This window comes from Mycteria americana, chromosome 26 (assembly GCF_035582795.1).
Source record: "Mycteria americana isolate JAX WOST 10 ecotype Jacksonville Zoo and Gardens chromosome 26, USCA_MyAme_1.0, whole genome shotgun sequence".
NCBI classification, from domain to species: Eukaryota; Metazoa; Chordata; class Aves; order Ciconiiformes; family Ciconiidae; genus Mycteria; species Mycteria americana.
In genome coordinates, this window is record NC_134390.1 from 1831141 (window position 1) to 1852535 (window position 21395).

General features: G+C 44.5%; 1 protein-coding gene across 3 annotated transcripts in view; it reads left to right on the forward strand.

Annotated features, from left to right (window-relative positions):
- SCN8A (sodium voltage-gated channel alpha subunit 8) overlaps nt 1–21395 on the forward strand; it is a 57807-nt gene that overhangs the window by 25807 nt on the left and 10605 nt on the right. For 2 of the 3 annotated variants that reach the window (XM_075525636.1, XM_075525634.1), the window contains 15 exons: nt 2022–2243; nt 3009–3072; nt 3730–3871; nt 4572–4778; nt 5347–5634; nt 6033–6392; nt 8220–8355; nt 10291–10529; nt 10956–11129; nt 12077–12433; nt 13571–14041; nt 14421–14538; nt 15226–15380; nt 16285–16458; nt 20526–20648. In XM_075525636.1, coding sequence (XP_075381751.1) covers nt 2022–2243; nt 3009–3072; nt 3730–3871; nt 4572–4778; nt 5347–5634; nt 6033–6392; nt 8220–8355; nt 10291–10529; nt 10956–11129; nt 12077–12433; nt 13571–14041; nt 14421–14538; nt 15226–15380; nt 16285–16458; nt 20526–20648 — 3230 coding nt within the window. The remainder of the gene's footprint in view (nt 1–2021; nt 2244–3008; nt 3073–3729; nt 3872–4571; nt 4779–5346; nt 5635–6032; nt 6393–8219; nt 8356–10290; nt 10530–10955; nt 11130–12076; nt 12434–13570; nt 14042–14420; nt 14539–15225; nt 15381–16284; nt 16459–20525; nt 20649–21395) is intronic. The other variant, XM_075525635.1, reaches the window with a different exon arrangement.

Sequence of the window (21395 nt, forward strand, 5' to 3'; positions counted from 1 at the left end):
CCCAGCTGCGGTTCTGCAGCACGTAGGTAAAGCACAAACCTTGCTCCCCGCTGGATTTTGTGACTAAGGATACGAGGAATGTAAAGCATTTGTGTAATTAGCCTTTTGGGTTATTTAATATGAGCTTAGGCATAGAGTGCTCTTTATGGGTTTTGGTGTTAGCATGTCTCGGAGAAGAAGGGAGTTTTAGAATACGCTTAATATTAAAATATAAAGGGGTTCCCCTTCTGCTTCAGCGCATGTAATGGAATGGGAATTTTAACGCTGTGCTGAGCTAATGAGAAACTCATCATGACGAGTGCTAACTACCTCTTCTGTCAATAATTGGAATTATCCTCAGGGTGTTTTTTAGACAAGATAAAAATGGGAAATATTACCAGAATATGACATGCCACTGGAAAAAATTCCACGCAGGTAGAGGGTCTGCATGGATTTGCGTGACACCTGTGAGCTAAAACATTAAAATATTGCTTTCATGTTATGGCTTGGTAGGCCATATTAAACTCTGTGGTGGTCTAAAGCTTTTTACTGGCACCTGAGTTACTGGTATTTTAATTGACTAATGCCACCAGTCTCCGTGCCCTGCCAGCCTGTGCCACGGCTCCCGGGGTAACCTGGATGTGCAGTACGAAGGCGATTGCTTCAGCTGAAAGCTGTTGAAGTTGTGTTTGTCCTGTGACTGGACTGGGAACGCTCTTGCTGCCAGTTTCTCATCTTGGGTCAAAGCCCCGTTCTCCTTACGTGCCTGTGAGAGAGCAGCATACAAACCAGAAACCCAGAGGCTGGCGGACGGGGCTGCATGTGCAGAGCCGTGCGTATGTGAGCAATGGAGATGAGCATGCGAGCGAGCGGTGTCGTGGTTATTTGTCTGCCAGAACTAACAGCCAAAAACTGCTATGTATTGGAGTGAGGCTTTGGCATTGATTAAAAGTTTTGAAGATTGAAGTAAAATGCATTTTAAGAAATTATTCCTCCGTAAGAATTCCTTTTTATTTATGTATTTTTTTGAATCTTTACGTTCCTGAAGTGGAGCAAACCTCTGTTGGTATAGAAAGGTTTCTTGTCAAAGGTTTATTGCAGGGTAAACCTGCACCTGGATCTGACTAGCCTCAAATTTAGCTGGATCTGTGATTTTTTTTTTTCCCTCCTTCCTCCCTTCAGCCTCCTTCACTACTCATTTACGAATGCAAGATCATCCTACTTAACATCAGAAAGGCTAATTAAAGGGCCCTAATACTGTATTGTTCCTGCATCCCAAATTCTTGCTGGTTTAGACCTGTCTCCTGACAGCATTAGTGCCGCGTTCTTCCCCCAGTTCATGGACGGACCAGACTGGTTTGGGAAACCGGCAGGATTCTCGGCTTATGCCTGAGCTTACTTTTATTATTGAGCCTTGCCTATTAATGATCCCGACGGCCTTGGTAGAACCCAAAGAGCCAGCACTCTGGATGAAATCCTGCCCTACCCGTAACAAAACCCATGATCTAAACGCAGGATTCGGCTCCCGCAAGGAAAGGGGATGTGCTGAAATGGTTTAGTTAAGCAGCAGCAACTTAAGATGTAGACAGTTCGAAAGGTATTTGATCTTCGTCAGTTGTCGTAGTTTGTGCCAATAAGCCAAGCTTAAACACAACTAAATGTGTCCGTGGAGAGGTTTGTAGCAGTGTATCTTAATTTAACATCTCTTTAGACAAACCCTGCTTTCACGGCAGTGACTCCTGAGTACGCTTTGCATCCCCTGCTGCAAGGCTCAGATCTTGTCAGGGACGCACGTTGGTATTTTATTTTGTTCTAACTATTGCTAGTTCACCGTCGAAACCGGTGAGCTTGGTTCATTCATCGCCTTTATTGTACTGTGTGGGAAAAACCTGAATGCGAGTGGTGGTTCCCAGGAACCCGGCCATTTTGTAGCAACAACCTTTTGCCACCATATAGCGGTCGTAAGGTACTGTATGTATTTGAATTTTCGATGTCTCTTCATTCTACAGGAGTGATTTCTAGTCTTGTTTTCTTCTCTGCAGGCTTGAAGACCATTGTGGGTGCCCTAATTCAGTCTGTGAAGAAGCTGTCAGATGTAATGATCTTGACAGTATTTTGTCTCAGTGTCTTTGCTCTGATCGGGTTGCAGCTGTTTATGGGCAATTTAAGGAACAAGTGTGTGATATGGCCAATTAATGTGAATGAGACTTTTCTGGATAACGGCTCTAAGGGCTTTGACTGGGAGGAATACACCAACAATATGTGTAGGTATTTCTGCAGTGATACTCCCTAAAACCTTCTTACCTGACTTAATGCTGCTGACCAGGATTTCTGACCTGGCTTATGATGTGGTGTGTCCAGCTTTGCGCAGTAAAAACCCCTTGCTCAGCTATTTTTCAGTTTTTAGAAACCTGGCCTTGTTAAGGTGTTTCTAGTTGGGTTCATCCTTTAGAAGGTCTTGGCCGTGCTCTTTTAGCTAAATAAAGATTTTGTCAAAAATGCCTTTTTTTTTTTTTTTTTTCCTGTTTTGTTTCCGATAAAACTGTTTCAATACGGTGAAAAGGAAGTAACTCTGCCCAGTTAAACCCCTGGGCTGAATGTCAGGTCCTTCACGTAGTTTTGCTGAGTTCTTCAGAGAATGCACATGAAGTTGTTGGTACCCGTTTCTGCTTTGCAGCATCCTTCCACGCCGGCAGGATTTCCGAGCTGTAAATGATGCTGTGGATGATCAAGGAACCAGCCTCCGAGTTTTTGTAACTTAATTTCTTCCTCCCTTCTCACTTTGAGCTTCTCTGCTGTGCAGTCAGCTAGTTTTAAATCCTTATTCAAAATGCTATACTGACTTCCAGAAAGGTGTTTAAACTCAGGCACAGTCAGTGGGGCTAATGTTATTTAAAGCTGAGTTAGTTTACTGATAAATTTATCAGTAGGGGATCTAGAGGGCCCTTAAGCGAAGGATTTTATAGTATGTTAAATCCTCTAACTCCATATGTGTGTGCATGTAATCTTTTCTTTTTCATCTTCTTCAGCAAATTTTTACATAATTCCTGGCGCCCCTGATCCTTTGCTCTGTGGTAACAGCTCAGATGCAGGGTGAGTGTTGAGCTTTATTAAAAGTAGAGACTCTAATTACCGTTGATGTTGGCTACTGATGGCAAAACCTTTGGAATATTTCCTGTTGCTTCCTTTGTTGGTTCTGGTGTTATTTCACATGTGAAGGGTTTCCACGTTTCTTAATCTAATTATTAATCCATTGTTACTATCTGTTTGACTAACACAATGTAAGCTGATATTTTTCACGTCATCTCAAGAGGCAGGTACGTCTAATGATGATTACTAGTGGGATTATTTCCCTCTGAATCCGATCATAAGAATCATCAGAGAAGTAAGGGATGGAGGTCCAGAAATGGAAACTTTCCACGTGCTATTGCCTCCAATTGGTTTTTCACCCAGTCCTTCAGCTCTAAAGACACTTGTGGCAAAAGCTACTCCTTTTGGCTCACGCTGGGTGAAGAGCCTCGCATTGCCGCATCTTGTTTCCGTAGCACAAAGATAACAGGGCTTTTCTGAAATCCTGTCTGTCAGTCTCCTTGTCTGCTATTCTTACTTGACGTGGAAAGCAAAATGCACGCCATTTGTTACGAGGGTTGTGAAAAATCTCCGTAAGCATGGATAATGTGCATGTTGTCAACTTGCTCTATCCCCTTTTACTGCCTTGATGCCCTGAAATGGCTGTCGTCTTCTTCACAGTCAATGTCCGGAGGGTTACACGTGCATGAAAGCAGGACGGAACCCGAACTACGGTTACACAAGCTTTGACACTTTCAGCTGGGCTTTTCTGGCTTTATTTCGCCTTATGACTCAGGACTTTTGGGAAAACTTGTATCAATTAGTAAGTAAACACTTTGCTTCGGTGTTATACAAGATGAGAATTTGGGGACAGTACGGGAAAGGAAAACATGACAAGCTTTATTTTATTCCTCCTATCTGAAAGAGTGTCTACAAGTAAAGCTGCACCATGAGATATTGCGTGTTGAGGAGGACGGGGACCTTACCTGTAAGCGCGTGTTGTGCTTTTGAGTCCAGAAGGGTTGGTAGGTCCTCAGCCTGCCTACAGCTCAACTGTGAATTAATTCTGGAAGAACCTGACCGCCTGCTGCAGAAGATTGTGAGCAGTTCAGCTCCGCTCACCGAAGGTGCTCGGGCGCTTTGGAGGGCAGAGCGTTTCCTTGTAACCTGAGGATGGTTTGGGGACCTTGCTGAAATGGCTTTTCTTCTATTTTGTTTTGTTTTAAGGGAGTCTAAGCATTGAGTTTCACACTGTACTTCTGAATCATTTTCCGTTTGCATCCGCTGGATGTTCCCTTAAGAGAAGAGGAGGGATGTCACCTTTTGTGTTTATGGCTAATGAACGTGCAGTGTCTTAGTGCTTTGCAGTGGAAGTGCTGAGATGTTAAATATTCAGCACCGCTATATTTTCTTAGAAGCATTCAGGCCAAGAAACTTGGGATCGGTTCACGTATCGGGTGTCACTCTGAAATCGCTTTCCCCTTTCCTTTTCTCTTCCCTCTACTGTTCTTTTCTACTTCCAGACCTTACGAGCAGCAGGGAAAACCTACATGATCTTCTTTGTCTTGGTGATCTTTGTGGGATCGTTCTACCTGGTTAATCTAATTTTGGCTGTGGTGGCTATGGCTTACGAAGAGCAGAACCAGGCCACATTGGAGGAGGCAGAGCAGAAGGAGGCAGAATTTAAGGCCATGTTAGAACAATTGAAGAAGCAGCAGGAAGAAGCACAGGTGAGTGTTTTGATTGTATATTTTTGGATGCATTTACATATTTTAAGATTTCTTTGCCTGTTATTACAGAGCAGGGGTGTATAATCAAATAATGCAGCAATGCCACGGCTGCCTTGCCCTGGCATCACGTCCTCTGCTGACTGGGGTTGGCGTTGTGCACTAGCCCTTCCCTGCTGCTGCTTGTTTTTCCTGAATTATATGCAAGCTTGCTGTGTTTATTTTGTACTGGAAAACTCCCTTCTGTTAAGGCAATCTTAAATGTTCCCAGAGTTCCTAGTTAAGTGTGGGAATATCTTTGCAAGACAGGCAAGTATATCTTTGTTGGACCTTCATCAAATGCTTATAAACAAAGCTGAGAGATTTTACTACCTGCAAAAGTAGACTGTAAAAATTTTTACAAGTCCTGGCTGCAGGTTTCTTCCAAGAGAAGATGTAAGCTTCTCGAGAGTCCTGCCCCAAAAACTTGTACTTACATGCATTAAGCCACACTCTTCCTTAAAGCAGAGAATGGAGTATTAATCATGGTACGATCTGATTTATTTTTCCCTTCTCTTGCCTACACCCTCAGGCTGCTGCTATGGTCACTTCAGCAGGGACAGTCTCTGAAGATGCTGTGGAAGATGACGGTGGGGGGAGGATGTCTCGGAGCTCTTCGGAGATTTCCAAGCTCAGTTCCAAGAGCGCTAAGGAGCGTCGAAATAGGAGGAAAAAACGAAAGGACAAGGAACTGTCGGAAGGAGAGGAGAAGTGTGACAATGAAAAGGTGTTCAAGTCTGAATCTGAGGACGGCATGAGGAGGAAAGCATTCAGGCTACCAGATAACAGGCTAGGAAGGAAATTTTCCATCATGAACCAGGTAGTTTTCATTTTCTTCGCTCACGTTTATGCTTACTTGTAGTCGGGATAATATTCTAGTTTAGATCCCGATTAGCGTGTCAAAGGAATCTGCCCACCTTCTTAAACTTGCAGCGAATCAGGAGGACACTTACGGCCCAAGTTTACAGCCCTTGCACACGCTTGCCCTGGCAGAAATTGTCCCTGAGGGTGGTGAATCGAACCAGATAACTTCTTCACCGATGTAGCGCAGCCAGCCAAGAGTGAACAACTCTTAAAGTATAGCCGACAACTAAGTGGTGATGGTTTGCGTAGATGTGGAGAGGGAGTGAAACCACTTTAGCAGCGCTTGACGGGCACTGCAGTGCTTGCTTTCCATACTATTCACTCTGTTGTCATTCTTTCTTTTCTCCCTCCTAGTCTCTCCTCAGTATCCCAGGCTCCCCTTTTCTCTCCCGACACAATAGCAAGAGCAGCATCTTCAGCTACAAAGGGCGATTTCGTGACCCAGGTTCAGAGAACGAGTTCGCCGATGACGAACACAGCACAGTGGAGGAAAGCGAAGGCAGGAGAGACTCCCTCTTCATCCCCATCCGCGGTCGCGATCGAAGGAGCAGCTACAGCGGCTACAGCGGCTACAGCCAAGGCAGCCGGTCCTCGCGGATTTTCCCCAACCTCCGCCGAAACGTGAAGAGGAACAGCACGGTGGATTGTAACGGCGTGGTGTCCCTCATCGGTGGCCCACCTTCCAGCATGCCTGGGGGACGCCTTCTGCCTGAGGTGAAAATAGATAAGGCGGCTACCGATGACAGTGTAAGGAAGTCCATGAGTAGATAGCATAGGCATGGCGGTCTGTCCTCTGCTCCTCTCCTGTATGCCGCCCTTCGAGTGAACCAGAGACCCTGGCGGAATGAGAGTCGGTCTGTCTGACCGCAGACGATAAAGTCTGCGTTGGATTAAACACCCTGTGCTTTAACTTCCCTTTTCTTTCCTTCTCAAACTCGGTGACCCACCTCCTCCTCCCCCTGGCTTCCTGGGAAAAAAAGGCTTGGAATCGAGTCCTTAATTCAAGGGCTAATAGTAGTAGGAACCCTTGGTGTAAGTCGGGGCAATTCCTAAGGAGCTGTTTAAAGCCTGGGAGTGGGGAAACCAACCCAAGTTTGTTGCAAATGTTCTGCACAATAAGAGAAAATATTTGGGGATTTAAAGGGAAATACAAACAATCTTTCAGCCTTCACTAAATTTTGTAAGGGAAGCTGTTAGTAAAATAAGGATTTAAAAAAAATTTTTTTTTTTTTAATTTTTGGATTTTCCTTGACTGTGACTTTTTGTAATTAGTTGATTGAATTGGTATCGAGTAACCTTTTTAGTGGATCAACGTTTCAGAATGCAGGAGAGAAACAAAGCTCCAAAAATAGAATATTAGTTAGTAGGGCGTAAAAGAATCTGGATAAGATTGAAACAACGTAATTTGAGAGATACGTAAATCAATTGTTTCTGAGAAAAGTCTGGTTACCGTGCCTATGAATTCCAAGCTATTTTTTTTTTAAGTTATTTCAATTCTTGCAACCTGTTTGACCTTAATTAGTTATGTTAAGCATCAGTTGCTACCTGGTTTTTTTCCTTCCCTAGTTAGCATGTTAATACAATGTTTTGCTTCGGTATTTAATTCTCTTTCTAACGCAGCATGAATGTGGTAGGAATAGTGATCTGCATGATGCATCCGTAAAAGAGAAAGTATTACTTAGCAGCTATTTTGCTAACTCTGTACGTAGAGAGAGTTTAACTTGCAGCAAGGAAGTCGCTGTCGTGGTGGGAGAGCTGCATGGGCTGTGCAGAGACCTTGGTTCACAAGCAGACAGCGGCAAATTCCTGTAACGAGGAAAAAAAAACCCCAGTTACCCGTTAGCACACGAGATTGTCTGTGCCTAAACGGGGACTGGCGTTTCCAGAGCAATCTTAGGAGGGAAACTGTGAGGTGCCTTTAGCAGGGCGAGCTCTGTGGCTTGAGGGGAGCAAGGGGATCCTTCACAAGGGGGAAGTCAAGACACGGTTTCATGTCCCTGCTGCGTTCGAAAATCAGCTTCCTAGGGGGCTAGAGTGGGAGAAATCCCTGTTAGTTCTTGGACACTGATATGGCCGAGCTTCTTTTAGCCTAATTTTCAGATGCAGGTGTTGAAATAAATGTTGATACTGTCAAGTGCTTGGTTGCTAAACCTTATTAATTTGGGTGGCTCAAATGAGGCTGGGGTGGAGTTCACACTGACCAGACGCGTTGTAGGGCAGACCGGTTAAAAGAGTCACTGCCTGTCTGTGCTGTGTGGTAGTAGTACAGAGTATAAACTCCTTTGTACTACAGCAGTCTTCCTTAGAAATGTTCTTTAAAATGTAGTCCTTAATTTGTCTAAGGCTGCAAAGTACTGGTACTAGCAGAAATGAGGCTTTGAGTTTTGGTTTGGCCACTTACATAATACAGGAAAGTGAGAAGAGTAGCGGGAACAAAGGTGTTTTTCTCTCTTGGGCATATGTGCCATATTTCTAGGCTGATAGCGTGTAAAATACTGGGCGGATTAAGAGTTTGTATTAATCGGCATATGAATTTTGCAGGGTACTACTGAAATCGAAATTAGAAAGAAACCCGGTGGGTCTCTCTTGGTCTCGATGGATCAGGTGAATGCATCCTATGGAAGAAAGGATCGAACCAACAGTGTAATGACCGGGTTGACAAATACCCTTGTTGAGGGTAGGTATGGCTGGAAGGTGTGCCTTCGGTATTTTTCGGTATGTATGCATCGATTGCCCTCTCGTGGTGTGCTGTAGCAAGACAGAGGACCCGTCCACCTGGCAGCTGTAGGATAGTTCCTCACACATCTGCCCTGGGTTCCTTGTGCTGGAGCCGTGCCGGCTGTCCCTCTGCATGGCCAGAGGTGTGGCCGGTCACAAAATACGGGTACGGACACACGCGTCCACTCGCTTTGTCCAAGAGGATGCCAGATGTTAAACTTCATGAGATGGCTTCGTAGCGGCTTAGGGGCTTAGAGCGAGAGCTGGTCTGTAAGGGTGTAGGGTGGGGAGACCGGGCTCCGGTCAGGACTTCCCCGTCTGTTCGGGCAAGTGCTGCACAGCAGAAATCGGTTTTGAGCCTTGGGCACCTGACAGAGGACGCGCGTGCCCTTCAGACATACAGAATTTAGCTATCCCTGCTTTCAAGTAGTACATAGTCATGCATTGGTTTTGCCTAAACCTGCTTCTTTTGAGTCATTATTGATACGGAAGTGTTTATTAGACTTTCTTTTTCTTGGTTTTGCGTCTGAATTATATAGATACAGAGGTAAAGACAACAAAGAGTTGTAATTTTACAATAACGAATATGCAGTGTGGAGATTATAGGAGTAAGACAATGTCTGATACAGCTCCTCTGTCTTCTGCCATCTCCCAAGGACTGGAGAGACCCTCCTTTGCTTACAGTCCATGGGGGAAAAAGATTTGAGCTACGCTAAGAGCTGCAATGTGACAGCTGTCAAAAGAGAAAGGGACTTCTGCATGACGGAAATTCTGAAATGGACAGCACACGGAGATGAGATTTCCAAATACGTTATGCAGCAGCCAGCAAGAATTTATGAACAGCAGCCATATGAGGTTGATGATCTCAAATTCCTGCTGTCTCCTGCAATAAAATTGTATGAAAACTAAATATACTTAGAACAGAGCAAGGTTCTGCTGCTGCTTCCCTCCTGCGCAAACGCCTACAGGCTACAGTGCTACGGTCCTCTTTTTTAACTTTAGAAATTCCAAGGCAACTAAATACTAAGCAACCAGAGAACCAATGAGAAAGAGAGCGCAGTGGTCCTTTCCCTACCCATAAAAAATAAAACTTCAGCATGAACAGCTGTATAGCCAGAATGGAACCATTGCAAGTCGTAGAGTGGGGGGGGGGAACTCCTGGTTTGTTTTTTTGTCCCTAAGCACTTGAAATAAGCCAGATTAAAAAAATGGACACAGCATCATGTTTGACTTCTGTAAATGGATGTAGTTTGTCTTAATGAGCTTATTCCTGTTTAAAATCCTTTGCAGCATTATGTCATATATTTCCTCTTTTAGACCATGTCTGCATTCAGCACAGAATTCACTTAAGTCGTTTCAAAACTGGCACCAAAGACAGTTTAGAATCTGTAACTTTGAGTTAAACCATTTTACCTTGATCAGTTCTGAGGTAAATGTATGCCTTCATTTAAAATCATTTGGATTGAATCATAAGAGCCACGCGGGGCTGTCGCACAGGTTTAGAACTGGACTTCCGGTAACCTCGTGCAGGTGCGATGCAGCTCTTGCGTAGATACGAAGGAGAAGTCAGCGAAGCTCAGTACAAAGACTTGACTTGACTCTTCTGTCGTGGCGATCTGCGTGACTGGCCATGGTCCTAAGGTCGATGGCTTAGTGACTCTTTGTCTTAAGCTATTGCCAAGCGCCCTGGAGTTCTTGTGTTTTGAGTGTTGTGTGTACATATGGCAAAACGCGTCTTTGGCCCAAGAATATTGAGTTGTCGTGCAAGCAGGGAGACACGAGAGAGGTTCAGGACAGGCAAAATCAGTATTTTAGCCGTGCTGAGCGTCAGACAGATCCAGCAGCCTTAGGGGTGAAGACTGAACTCTGTTGCTGTTTTGTTCTGTAACTGTAGAGCTGGAAGAGTCCCAGAGGAAGTGTCCCCCTTGCTGGTACAAATTTGCCAACACGTTCTTGATCTGGGAATGCCACCCGTACTGGATCAAGCTGAAGGAGATAGTGAACTTAATTGTCATGGATCCTTTTGTTGACTTGGCCATCACCATCTGTATTGTGCTGAACACTTTGTTCATGGCAATGGAGCACCATCCTATGACCCCAGAGTTCGAACATGTGCTCTCCGTAGGAAATCTGGTAAGATAGTATTGGTAAATATTCCTTACGCATCTGCTCCTACTGGGACACATTGCTTTTTAATGTAGACTTAGACTGAAAGAACTGCTATTCCGGACTCTAGAGGACACGGAGCAGCGTGAGCTTGCCCTCACTGCAGTCTGTGGCCACTCAGAGATGTTTGCTAAGGGTGCGCTTCTCTGGTCAGGGTCTGTTACTACTTAAAAATCCACCCGTTAATTCCTGGTATGCCTGAGTAGGTCGATGATACTTGTGCTGCATCAGGGGAGAAAAGACTATTGCGGACAAGCACGCGGCATTGCACAGACTGCAGGTTTGAACCCGCGTGACAAATTCCATGGTTTGAGATTTAGCCTGAAGACCAGAAAATGAACAGAAGCGAAACTTGTGCATGTTCTTTGTCTGTCTCTCTCCTCACCACTCCAGGTTTTCACTGGAATTTTCACAGCAGAAATGTTCCTGAAGCTCATTGCCATGGATCCCTACTATTATTTCCAAGAAGGCTGGAACATCTTTGATGGCTTTATTGTCTCCCTCAGTTTAATGGAACTGAGTCTAGCAGATGTGGAAGGACTTTCTGTGCTGCGATCTTTCCGATTGGTATTCCACATTCCAGTTCTTTTTGAATGTTGCTATCTTGGAGCTACTAGAAAGCTTTTTACATAAGTAAAGGCAAAACCCACTTTTTTTTTGGTTTTGGGGAGGACAGAGATGGAATGGTGTCATTTTTGTGGTCTCTTCTTACTTCACAACTGCTGTTTATGAGATCTGAGCAACAGCTCATTGCATGCGGGCAGTGAAGGATGACTTGGGAGGTATCTTGGTGTGGAGTACTTAATATGGATGGAGATGGACCATGTTAGAATGTGCCTCATTTCATGTGGTCAAATTTGGTAGGTTGTATGTTACAGGATAATAACGGTGCTGAATACCACAGCCTTCATGTGCTTTAACTTGTGCTGTCAGTGGTTAAGCTTTTGAAAATCAAATTATGAAAACCTCAAGGTTAGATTTTTGGGCGCAGAGAAGCACAACTGAGGTCAGATTTTCCGAGGAGCACAGTACTCAGAAGCTTTCACTTATATCCAGCTTCAGAAAGTCTGTCTCCAAATGAGATTCTCTGGAAATTAAACTTTGATTGTATGTTCCGGATATGCCAGGAAAACAAGTCCTTTTTTCCAGAGGAAGATGAGAAGCATTCAGGAAAGAAAAAGTAAATTTTGGTGACAGACACCCTTCAAATAAGTCTCCTGACTTCCTTAATGTCGCAAAGTTTGCAAAACAAGATAGAAGCTCCACACTTTTCCTTTGTAGAGGGAGATCACCATGTAAGGGATAATTAAGTACAAAATACAGGAGGCCAAATTCAAAGAGAAGTTAAGCATTCTCTACGCCCACTGACTTCAGCAGCAGAAGCATGGGCTTATGTTTACGTAAATTACAAGATGGTTGCTGTTTAGAAAGTTCTACCTGATTTTCCTTTTTGTTTAAGATGAAATTAAATTAAGTGTCATTTTTCTGTTTTGTTTTTTGGGGTTTTTTTGTAGCTGAGAGTCTTCAAACTGGCCAAGTCCTGGCCCACTCTGAACATGCTGATAAAAATCATCGGTAACTCAGTGGGTGCTTTGGGGAACTTGACCTTGGTGCTAGCCATCATCGTGTTCATCTTTGCTGTGGTGGGCATGCAGCTCTTCGGCAAAAGCTACAAGGAGTGTGTCTGCAAGATCAATCCGGACTGTGAGCTACCCCGCTGGCACATGCACGATTTCTTCCACTCCTTCCTTATTGTCTTCCGTGTGTTGTGTGGGGAATGGATTGAGACCATGTGGGATTGTATGGAAGTAGCAGGACAGGCCATGTGCTTGATTGTCTTCATGATGGTCATGGTCATCGGAAATTTAGTGGTCAGTAAATGGTTACTGATGGTCTTTATTGGTTGCCTCTGGGTGGGGTAGAACATGGGGAGACCACAGGACAAGGGAGTAATGATTTGTGAGTCTCTTGGGGGTCCTTCATGGCCTTTGACGTCCTTTGACAGTCCTGTTGACTTTGGTAGAGCAATATTAAGGATATGCTTCGCTTGATAAGCACCTTAAACAGTTGCCCACGAATAAAGCATCCAAGCACGCTGCAACAAAAGCTGGAGGTACAAAACCCTCAGTCAAATGGGACAGACCCACACCTTGCCTGAGGGGGTAAAAGACGCTTAAAAGAAGCAAAACCTGGCTTTTCAAATGCCAGGAGAGGAAATAATTTGGTATGCAGGCAAAGGCCCTGAAGTGTTAAAATCAGGTTGGAAGTTTCTTCTAAAATCTGCCCACTAGCTCAATCATGAGGTATCGTTGTGTGCAAGAATCGGCTGGTGAAATTGCACGGCCTGTTGTGTGGGAGGTTAGACTAGATCATAATGTTTCCTTCTGGTCTTAAATTTTATGAAGAAAAGTCTATGGAGGAAAATGTAAGCAAGAACAAAGTCGTGTAAACAGTTGCATATCTTAAGTAGTGTTGTGAGCTCTCTCTCAGAGCACTTGACTCGCCGTTTTGACAAAATAAGTCTTGGGGGACTATCACTAGATGTGGGCAAGGAAATAGAGCTGGGGGCGATCACTCAAAATGCCTAGATTTGGCCCATTTCCTTTGAGCCAGAGATGGGACTAAACCACTAACACTGAATTTAAATCCCTTGGGTGGCTGCTGCTTAAATCCCTCTCTCTAACATCTGCAGTGGGGATCCTGCGAGGGGCTCTATGTCAGGGTCTCGGGGACCCTTTTACCTGCACCAAACCCCACTGACACCAGCGGAGTTGTGCTGCACAGGGCTCCCCCGTTCATGGAACGCGTTGCAGGATCAGCGTCTTGTTCCTTGAGTCCTCAACAGGTCTGTGGAGCACCAGAGCTGGTTCTCAGTGTGGTGTTTGGAGACTTAGCTCTGCAGCCCCTGTTAACGTCAGCGGGACTCGGGTGGCTAAATACTCCTATTCAGCTTTGGAAATATAACCCTTGTGTGTCAGCTCTGCCAAGCGTGACCTCTTCTCCTTCAGGTGCTGAACCTGTTCTTGGCCTTGCTACTGAGCTCCTTCAGCGCAGACAACTTAGCAGCAACAGATGATGACGGGGAGATGAACAACCTGCAGATTTCTGTTATTCGCATCAAGAAGGGCATTGCCTGGATCAAGGCAAAAGTGCGTGAGTTCATGCAGACTCATTTCAAGCATAGAGAGGCAGATGAGGTCAAACCCTTGGACGAATTGTATGACAAGAAGGTGAACTGCATCGCTAACCATACAGGGGCTGATATCAACAGAGACATTGATTATCAGAAGAACGGCAATGGCACGACGAGTGGAATTGGGAGCAGTGTGGAGAAGTACATAATAGATGAAGATCACATGTCCTTCATCAATAACCCCAATCTCACTGTCCGGGTACCTATTGCTGTAGGTGAATCAGATTTTGAAAATCTCAACACAGAAGATTTCAGCAGCGATACGGATCCTGATGGCAGCAAAGAGGTAGGATGAAATGCTAAAAATTCATTCTAGTCGTTTGACCCCTGTGTGCCTGGAGGCATCTTGGGAGGGAGAACTCGATAGTTCCAGCACAAAACTTCTGTTTATATTACGATGTTGTCTTTGCACTCAAGACAGAAGTTTCTTGTGCTAGTTGCTCTATGGAGAGCCACAAATACTTATAAATATCTATAACATAAACACTTAATACTGTCTGTCCTGTTAACATGAGATGTAAGCTGGGTCAGGATCTTAATGAGGTGAAGTGAGGAAGCAACTTTCGTTACAGTAAATCTGGTGAACAAATTGCTGAGTCATCATGAAGTTTGATATTTGTTGGGAACTAGTTATAGATTGGATTGGGTTTTATTTTGTGTTCAAGAAACTTGATGATACCAGCTCCTCTGAAGGTAGCACCATTGATATAAAGCCCGAAGTGGAAGAAGTCCCTGTGGAGGCACCAGAGGAGTATCTGGACCCAGATGCATGCTTCACAGAAGGTAAGCTGACCACGAGTGTAGAAAGAAGCCTCCGAGCTGTTTTGGGGACCTGTCTACTGTAAGTTTACCTTAAGGTTAGGTCTCAGTCTGGTTCAGGGCTGGCTGTCAGCTTATTTTGAGACCCTTCTTGGACCCTGCATCAGAGGTGAACTAGTTTAGAAGAATTTGCAAGGTGAAGGCCTTGGAGATGTAGTTGCCATTGCAAGGATCTAGATGACCTACAGGTAGGGCAAGCTGATCATTTGTACAATTGATGCCTTGAGTACTTTGAAGCAGAAGAATCTGGCTTCTGGTCGAGTTTTTTTCCCTTCTGTCGCTGGCCTCAATGTCTTTCAGTAACTGATCCATTACAGGTATTCCCATGGCAAAGATATTTTAAATGGTTCAAGGTTATTTTATCAGCAAGTTTTCCATTCCTCTCCTGTCAAGTGCATGGATACCTCACCAAATATAACGAGCTTAATCTGTTCACGAATTGATGTTAATTCAGGTACCCAGATAGAGAAGTGGCAAAAGTAATCATAAAATCCTCAAGAAAGCAAGAGTTGTAACTGAAACTCAGCGTGTTTAATACTGTTGGCACCAAAACTGCTTCTAGACAATGACAATTTTAGGTTCTTACATGATCTCATCTGTTACCTAACAAAATTTGGGCTCATGCTCCTTTGTGCACTATCCCCATTCCAGGTTGTATGCAGCGCTGTAAATGTTGTCAGGTCAATATTGAGGAAGGGTTGGGGAAGTCTTGGTGGACCTTGAGGAAGACTTGTTTTCTGATTGTGGAACATAACTGGTTTGAGACTTTCATCATCTTCATGATCCTCCTGAGCAGTGGTGCTCTGGTGAGTAAAATACAGAAATATGTGTAGCTCAGTTGCGTTAAGCTCGGGGACATTTAATTGGGAAAGCTGTATGTAGGAAATTTGGTGAAAAAGAAAGCTGTGATGATTCTTACTTGGAAAACAACACAGCTCCATTGTGGTAGGTACTGCCCAAAAGCCTTTATTAATGATTTTTGTTTAGTTTAAGAATGAAGACTGAAAGCCTGCAAATCTGGGTTCTGATCACAGCTTGACTAGAAACATGCGGGGTTTGGACAAAGTCGGCCCGTATCTGTGGCTCATTTTCACATTCCTGAACAAGAATAACTATATTTGCCTTTCTTCACTTTCCCGTCTTTGCAGACCTTCCTGACCTCGTGGTGTTACATAGACACAAATAATCACTCTATCTGCTTGTTTTCACACAGTACACCGAGTGTTTAGTAGATAGGGTTATACAACAAACAACTCCAAGCACACTTTACTCGGAGTTGGAGGACAGAAGTCCACAACAATTCGTATCCCACCGCAGCAGCCTGGTTTTCTTCACCTGCACAGCCTTCGCAGTAATTAACATTCTCGTTGCCCGTGAACCCAGCCCTTTTGGATGTGCTGAGCTGCAGAGAAAACCTGCCTGCCTGTGTTACTGTAGTGATACCAGTTACCGAACATTTAGATAGGAAGGCTTGTACCCCAAAAAGCAGAGAAGTTCTTGTGTTATTTATTCCGGACTTTCCTTTTTTTGGTTTGGTTTTTTTTTGGTTTGGTGTTGCGGCGTTGCAACTACTAGAGCAGATAAGGCGCACTGTAGAAGAAATGCAGTTCCACTGCTCGCCTCAGTATCGTTTGCATAAGCTTCTAGATAACGACATTGAACTATGGAATAAATCCGATCTAATGACACGAGTACTTGGTTATTTCCCAGGCTTTTGAGGATATTTACATAGAACAGAGAAAAACCATCCGGACCATCCTGGAGTACGCGGACAAGGTCTTCACTTACATTTTCATCCTGGAGATGCTGCTGAAATGGTGCGCTTACGGATTTGTCAAGTTCTTCACTAACGCCTGGTGCTGGCTGGATTTCCTCATTGTGGCTGTATGTATCCTCTCCTCCTTACTTCTGGTTGGAAAAAAATGTTAGTTAGAAGAATGCTGGGCTAATGTTTTCTCCTGAGAAGTGTCCTAACTGAATCGTACATTTAATGAGGATTCGGTCCCAGATATCCGTAAGTTTCCAAAACAAGGATAAAACCCTTGAGCCCTTTGGGTATTGCTAGCGTTTCCTGTGCAACTGTGGAATTTCTGCCCTGCAGGTCCTAATGAGCCTGCAGAGACAAAGGAGGGTTTTCCAGCCCTTGGCTCTTTTGCTCCGCTGAAAATACTGTCTCTGAGAGGCCTGCCTGCATGTTGAGCTACTGGAAGGTCTTAACAGTGAGAGAACTTGTGCAGCCGTGGTATTCCGTGGTGACCCCTTCTTTCTGTAATCATGTTGTTGCGTTATTAACGATGGGGGGATGATGAGGCAGGCAAAATCTTCCCATCCTACCGCCTAACGAGGTCTGTGGTTCTGAACATTGGACGGACGTATTTGTGAAAATCTGAGTACTTGGAAAGCTTATTGTGCAAAATGGAGTTCAACATCATCCTTCTTCTGTTAAAAAGCTCTAATGCCCAGGAGAGAAAAAGCAGGACCGTATCAAACACAAAGACAGCTTGCTGATGAGAGATCGTAGCGTGAGCAAGGGAAACGGTCGGTCTGGACAGATCAGCACATGATCGCCCTGGAATTCCCCTGCAGAACATCTTGGTAGGGAGAATAAATTTGAGAATTAGAAGAAGAAAGACAATAGAGAAAAGTGTTAGCAATAAATTTGGCTCGGAGGCACAGCAAGGGCAGTTAAAATAAATGGAATTTATGCTGTCAAAAGTGGCAGAAAATTATGGAATTCAGTAGGACTTGGAAGTCCAAAGAGCTGCGAAAAAAGAAACTTTAGAATCCCAAGTGCTTGGATTCTTTTAAAACGTTTCATCACATCCAGTTGTGAATCACCGTCCGTAGTGAATGCCCCAAGAGCAAGTAAAAAAAAAAAAAAATTAAAAATTTTTCCAAGCTTCTCATTAGGAACATTTTGAATATGATTCAGTTATGCCAAGTTGCTGTTCAGTGACATTATCACTCTGGAAATATTTCTGAGTAGGTGGAGGAACTATGCTTGGAATTCAGGGGCAGAAGTGACTCAAGATGTCTACGTTTCCTGTGGAAAACGGAATTTTTTTTTTTTTTTTTTTAGAGAAGTCCTCTCTGATCCCCTTAACACCTTTCCTTTTAACACACATCTTGAAGTAGTAACTTTTCTTTTCTGAAAATAACCCTGTATCTCTTTCACTGCCTTGAGATGGAGTGCAGGCGCTAACATGGACGCTAACGCGAGATCCCATCTATTCTTCTGTGCTGCTTTGAGGAGGGTGTTTCAGCAAATGAAACTCTTTGGGGTACTGTATTAAAACCAGCTGAGCACAAAAATAGCATCCACAGTCCTTGTGCTTCAGGTTGTGAGTCGCGTTCCAGCTGCTGGGAACAAGCGAAGTGCAGTTCGGTTGACAGATGGGGCGCATTTTTCGTTTGCTTCCCAAGCATCTGGCTGCTGGGGGAGTAAAGATAAGGGACTTCCCAGCCAGGTAACCCATTTACAGGGAGAGAACAAGTGCATATGTGCAAGGGACCTGAAATCACAGTGCTTTAGGAGAAATTTCTCTTTTCGCTTGGTATCGTAGACAGGGGAGTTGCACGTTTTTGTCTGCACAAAATCTGAAATGTGAATTCAAGATGCCAAAATATTACTCGACAAAATCTCAGCTATGCATCGTGTCCTGTATCTGTTAAATCACTTTTTTTTTTTTTCCCCCCAAATTTTCTAACGTGACATAGACGGGGTTCGAGTGAAGTCAGGATGGCAGCCGTAACTAATAGAGAATAAGCCTTTGCATCATAACAACGCTCTTGAATGTTATTTTTCAGGTTTGATAGCATTGTCAAATAACCCTCCTCCTCTGATTCCCAAAGCTTGCTGGGTGTATTTGTGAAGACAAAGTCTTTTTCTGGGTAATAATGAAGGCTTCTGCTTTTCAGTCAATCTGGAATTCCTTTTGTCTGACATCGGTGCCTGCTGTGTCTTCTGTCGGAGTGTCCCGAGAGAATAATACTGAAAAGACCCCATGAAAGCTAAAACAGCCTTTAGACGTTTTACTGCCGTTGTGTTAGATTCCTACTCGGGAGCGAGGCGTTATCCCAAGGGGAAGAAGCTCTAAAAGCGAGGATTCAGTGAAGCCCGTACCCCGTATTATATTTACGGGGTAAAACGCTGTGTTTCTCTGTGTAGGGACCTTACAGCCCATACCTCCAAGTCCCATCCCTATTTTGAAATTTGGGGCCAGGACTTTAACGTACCGCTGTTGCGGTGGGCTTGGTCCCGTCCTGAGTAGGCTGATGACAAAGGCTTTGTTGTAAACCTTTGGGACGCCCCTGGCGTGTTTTTCATCAGTGTCATTTTAAAATCAGAAAACCGCATGGAAAAACCAAAGAGCCATGTTGCCATATATTGTGGCCGCTTATTTTAGGGCAGATAAGAAGACAGAAGCAGCGTGAAGCACATGCACAAACCGTAAAATAAGATGAAATCTCTCCGTTTTCCCGCACGTTCATGCATTTGAAATCTGGTCCTGAAATTTCCCTGGAATATGTGTGGAATAAGAATCGGCCTTGTAATTAATTTCACGTTATTACCTTAATATGCCTTTTTTTAGAAAGAATGATAAATAGGAAGTGTCCTATTCTGAGAATTAAGCTAAAAACCCCACCTGTTATAGGAGGAGGTCTCATGTTTTTCCATTATTTGTTACTGTATATTGATGTCTTTTCTTTTTTCCTTAAAAAAGGTTGACATATCTGTTCTTATCTGTGTCTGTAATGTGATACTAGCCAAAAATAGAAGATAGTGGGATGCTGATGAAATGGTGTCTGTAGATACTCTTTTACATATGGCCAAGTCATGTCTGATCTAATCTAAAGGGTTTTCCGTTGGCTCGCGTGGGAAGTGGACTGCTGCCCTAAACGCACGTGCCAGGTCAAAAAGTAGATGGCCCCGCGCTGTCAGGCCGTTGGCAACGCCGAGCTTAATCCTGCGAGTCCCCGAGCTGCTCTCAGCACCGCTCGGTTAAGGGTATCGAATAATTCGCAAGCGTAGAGCCTAAATGCGATTCCAAGCTGGCAAAGAAAATAGGCTGTCTTTGTGGTTATGGTGTTGAAAAATGGATGTAAGAAACCTGTCCCCAGCTGTGTCACGGTGTCAGTGTAGGAGCCCGAGCAGCCGCGCGAGCGCTGTACACCTCGGTTTGCCCATCTGTAAGATGGACTTACCCGTCCTCGTCTTCCCTCTGAGGTGCTCGCAAGTGTCACTGCAACCTCAAGCAGGCAAAAAAAGTGCACGACGGTTGCTCTGTGTTACAAGCAGAAAAACCACAACCCGTCCTTGGGTTTTCAGGCAGTAAAAGCTGGAATGGGCTGCCTCAGCGCCGTGCGTGACGGGGTCAGCGCTCGGGTTTTTCAGAATTATTTTGGCAGAAGCAAGCTCAGGCACACGTCCCGTCCCTGAAGGCCATTGCCACGGATGAAGCACCACCACTCAGCCTGAGCACGGTGGCTTGCTATGCAAGTTGAGCGCAGTTTGTGCAGTGTGTGTATTTATCTGTATTCTTTCTCATAGGTACCTTTAAAATTTGTCTGGCTTAAATTTAATGGGAGCCGCTGGGATCCTGCAGACAGTAAAGGGCGAGGGTAAGGTTTTTGTCATCGTTTGGGCTCTTCCTTCCGACAGACCCCTTCTCCGTCTGTGTGTCTCTGCCTCTCTCTCACTTCTCTTTCCCCTATGTTCTTTTCTTATGCCTTTCTCAACCGCATTATTTCCTTCCAGGTCGTTTCAGTCAAGTGAAGTAGGCAGCTGGTGTCATGTCTTCGGTATTTATTATGGGGGCCGCCCGGGCTGGCAGCCTGGGCTGGGCAATCAGTGCTAGGGGATTCATTCTAACAGTCTGGAACCTTTTTTTTCTTTTTCTTTCTTTTTTTCTTTTTTTTTTTTTTTTTTTTTTCTTCTATTTTCTGTGTAGGTCTCTTTAGTCAGCCTTATAGCTAATGCCCTGGGCTACTCGGAACTAGGTGCCATAAAGTCCCTTAGGACACTAAGAGCTTTGAGGCCTTTAAGAGCGTTGTCCCGATTTGAGGGGATGAGGGTAAGATGCCATTAGCAGCTGATCCTTCTGCATGCCTGTGGAGCGTTTTTTTTTAAGCATGCTAGAACTGATCAAAACTGGTGGAAAGAAAATTCCAAACAGAATCATGATGCAGCTGCTGACTTGATCACCTCTACCGTGGATGTCCCCTCACCCTGCCCACCGCTGCACCCTCCCCTCTTAAGAAAGGGAGATGCATTAAGCTGCCTCATTACATTAATTACTGGCCCAAACCACATGCCATTTGTAGACGATGTTAACACTTGGCTGTTCTCATTTAGCCTGGCTTTGACCTCTAGCATCCGAGGGGGCTTCTCAGCTGTAACTTTTTTTACCTAGGGAGAATCACCAGGTGCAAAGAAGCAGAATTTGAACCACCGCAGCGTCTCCAGCCTCTCTAGGTGTTGGCCGCTGGTGGAATTGGATTGAAAGACTTTGTCTGAGGGGTTTTTAAAAACGCAATCTGCCTGCAAGGGGGTAAAAGGCTGCTTCCGTGCTTGGATCACTCAGGCCTTCAGGAAGGGACTGGCGGGGAGCTCAGCTGTTTGAAAAAAAGGCTTTGGTTTAATTCCTCTTGTTGCACCTTGTTGTTCTCGGTCCAGTCTGGTGGTGACTGGAAGCCTTGTCTGATAGTGAAGCTTTTCCTTTCCACTCCCTCCCTTTTACCATGCTTTATGGTCCCCTGTCCTGTCACTGTGGAACTAGCAACGAAGCACAAGCAAAGCATTGAACTTAACAAGCTTTCCT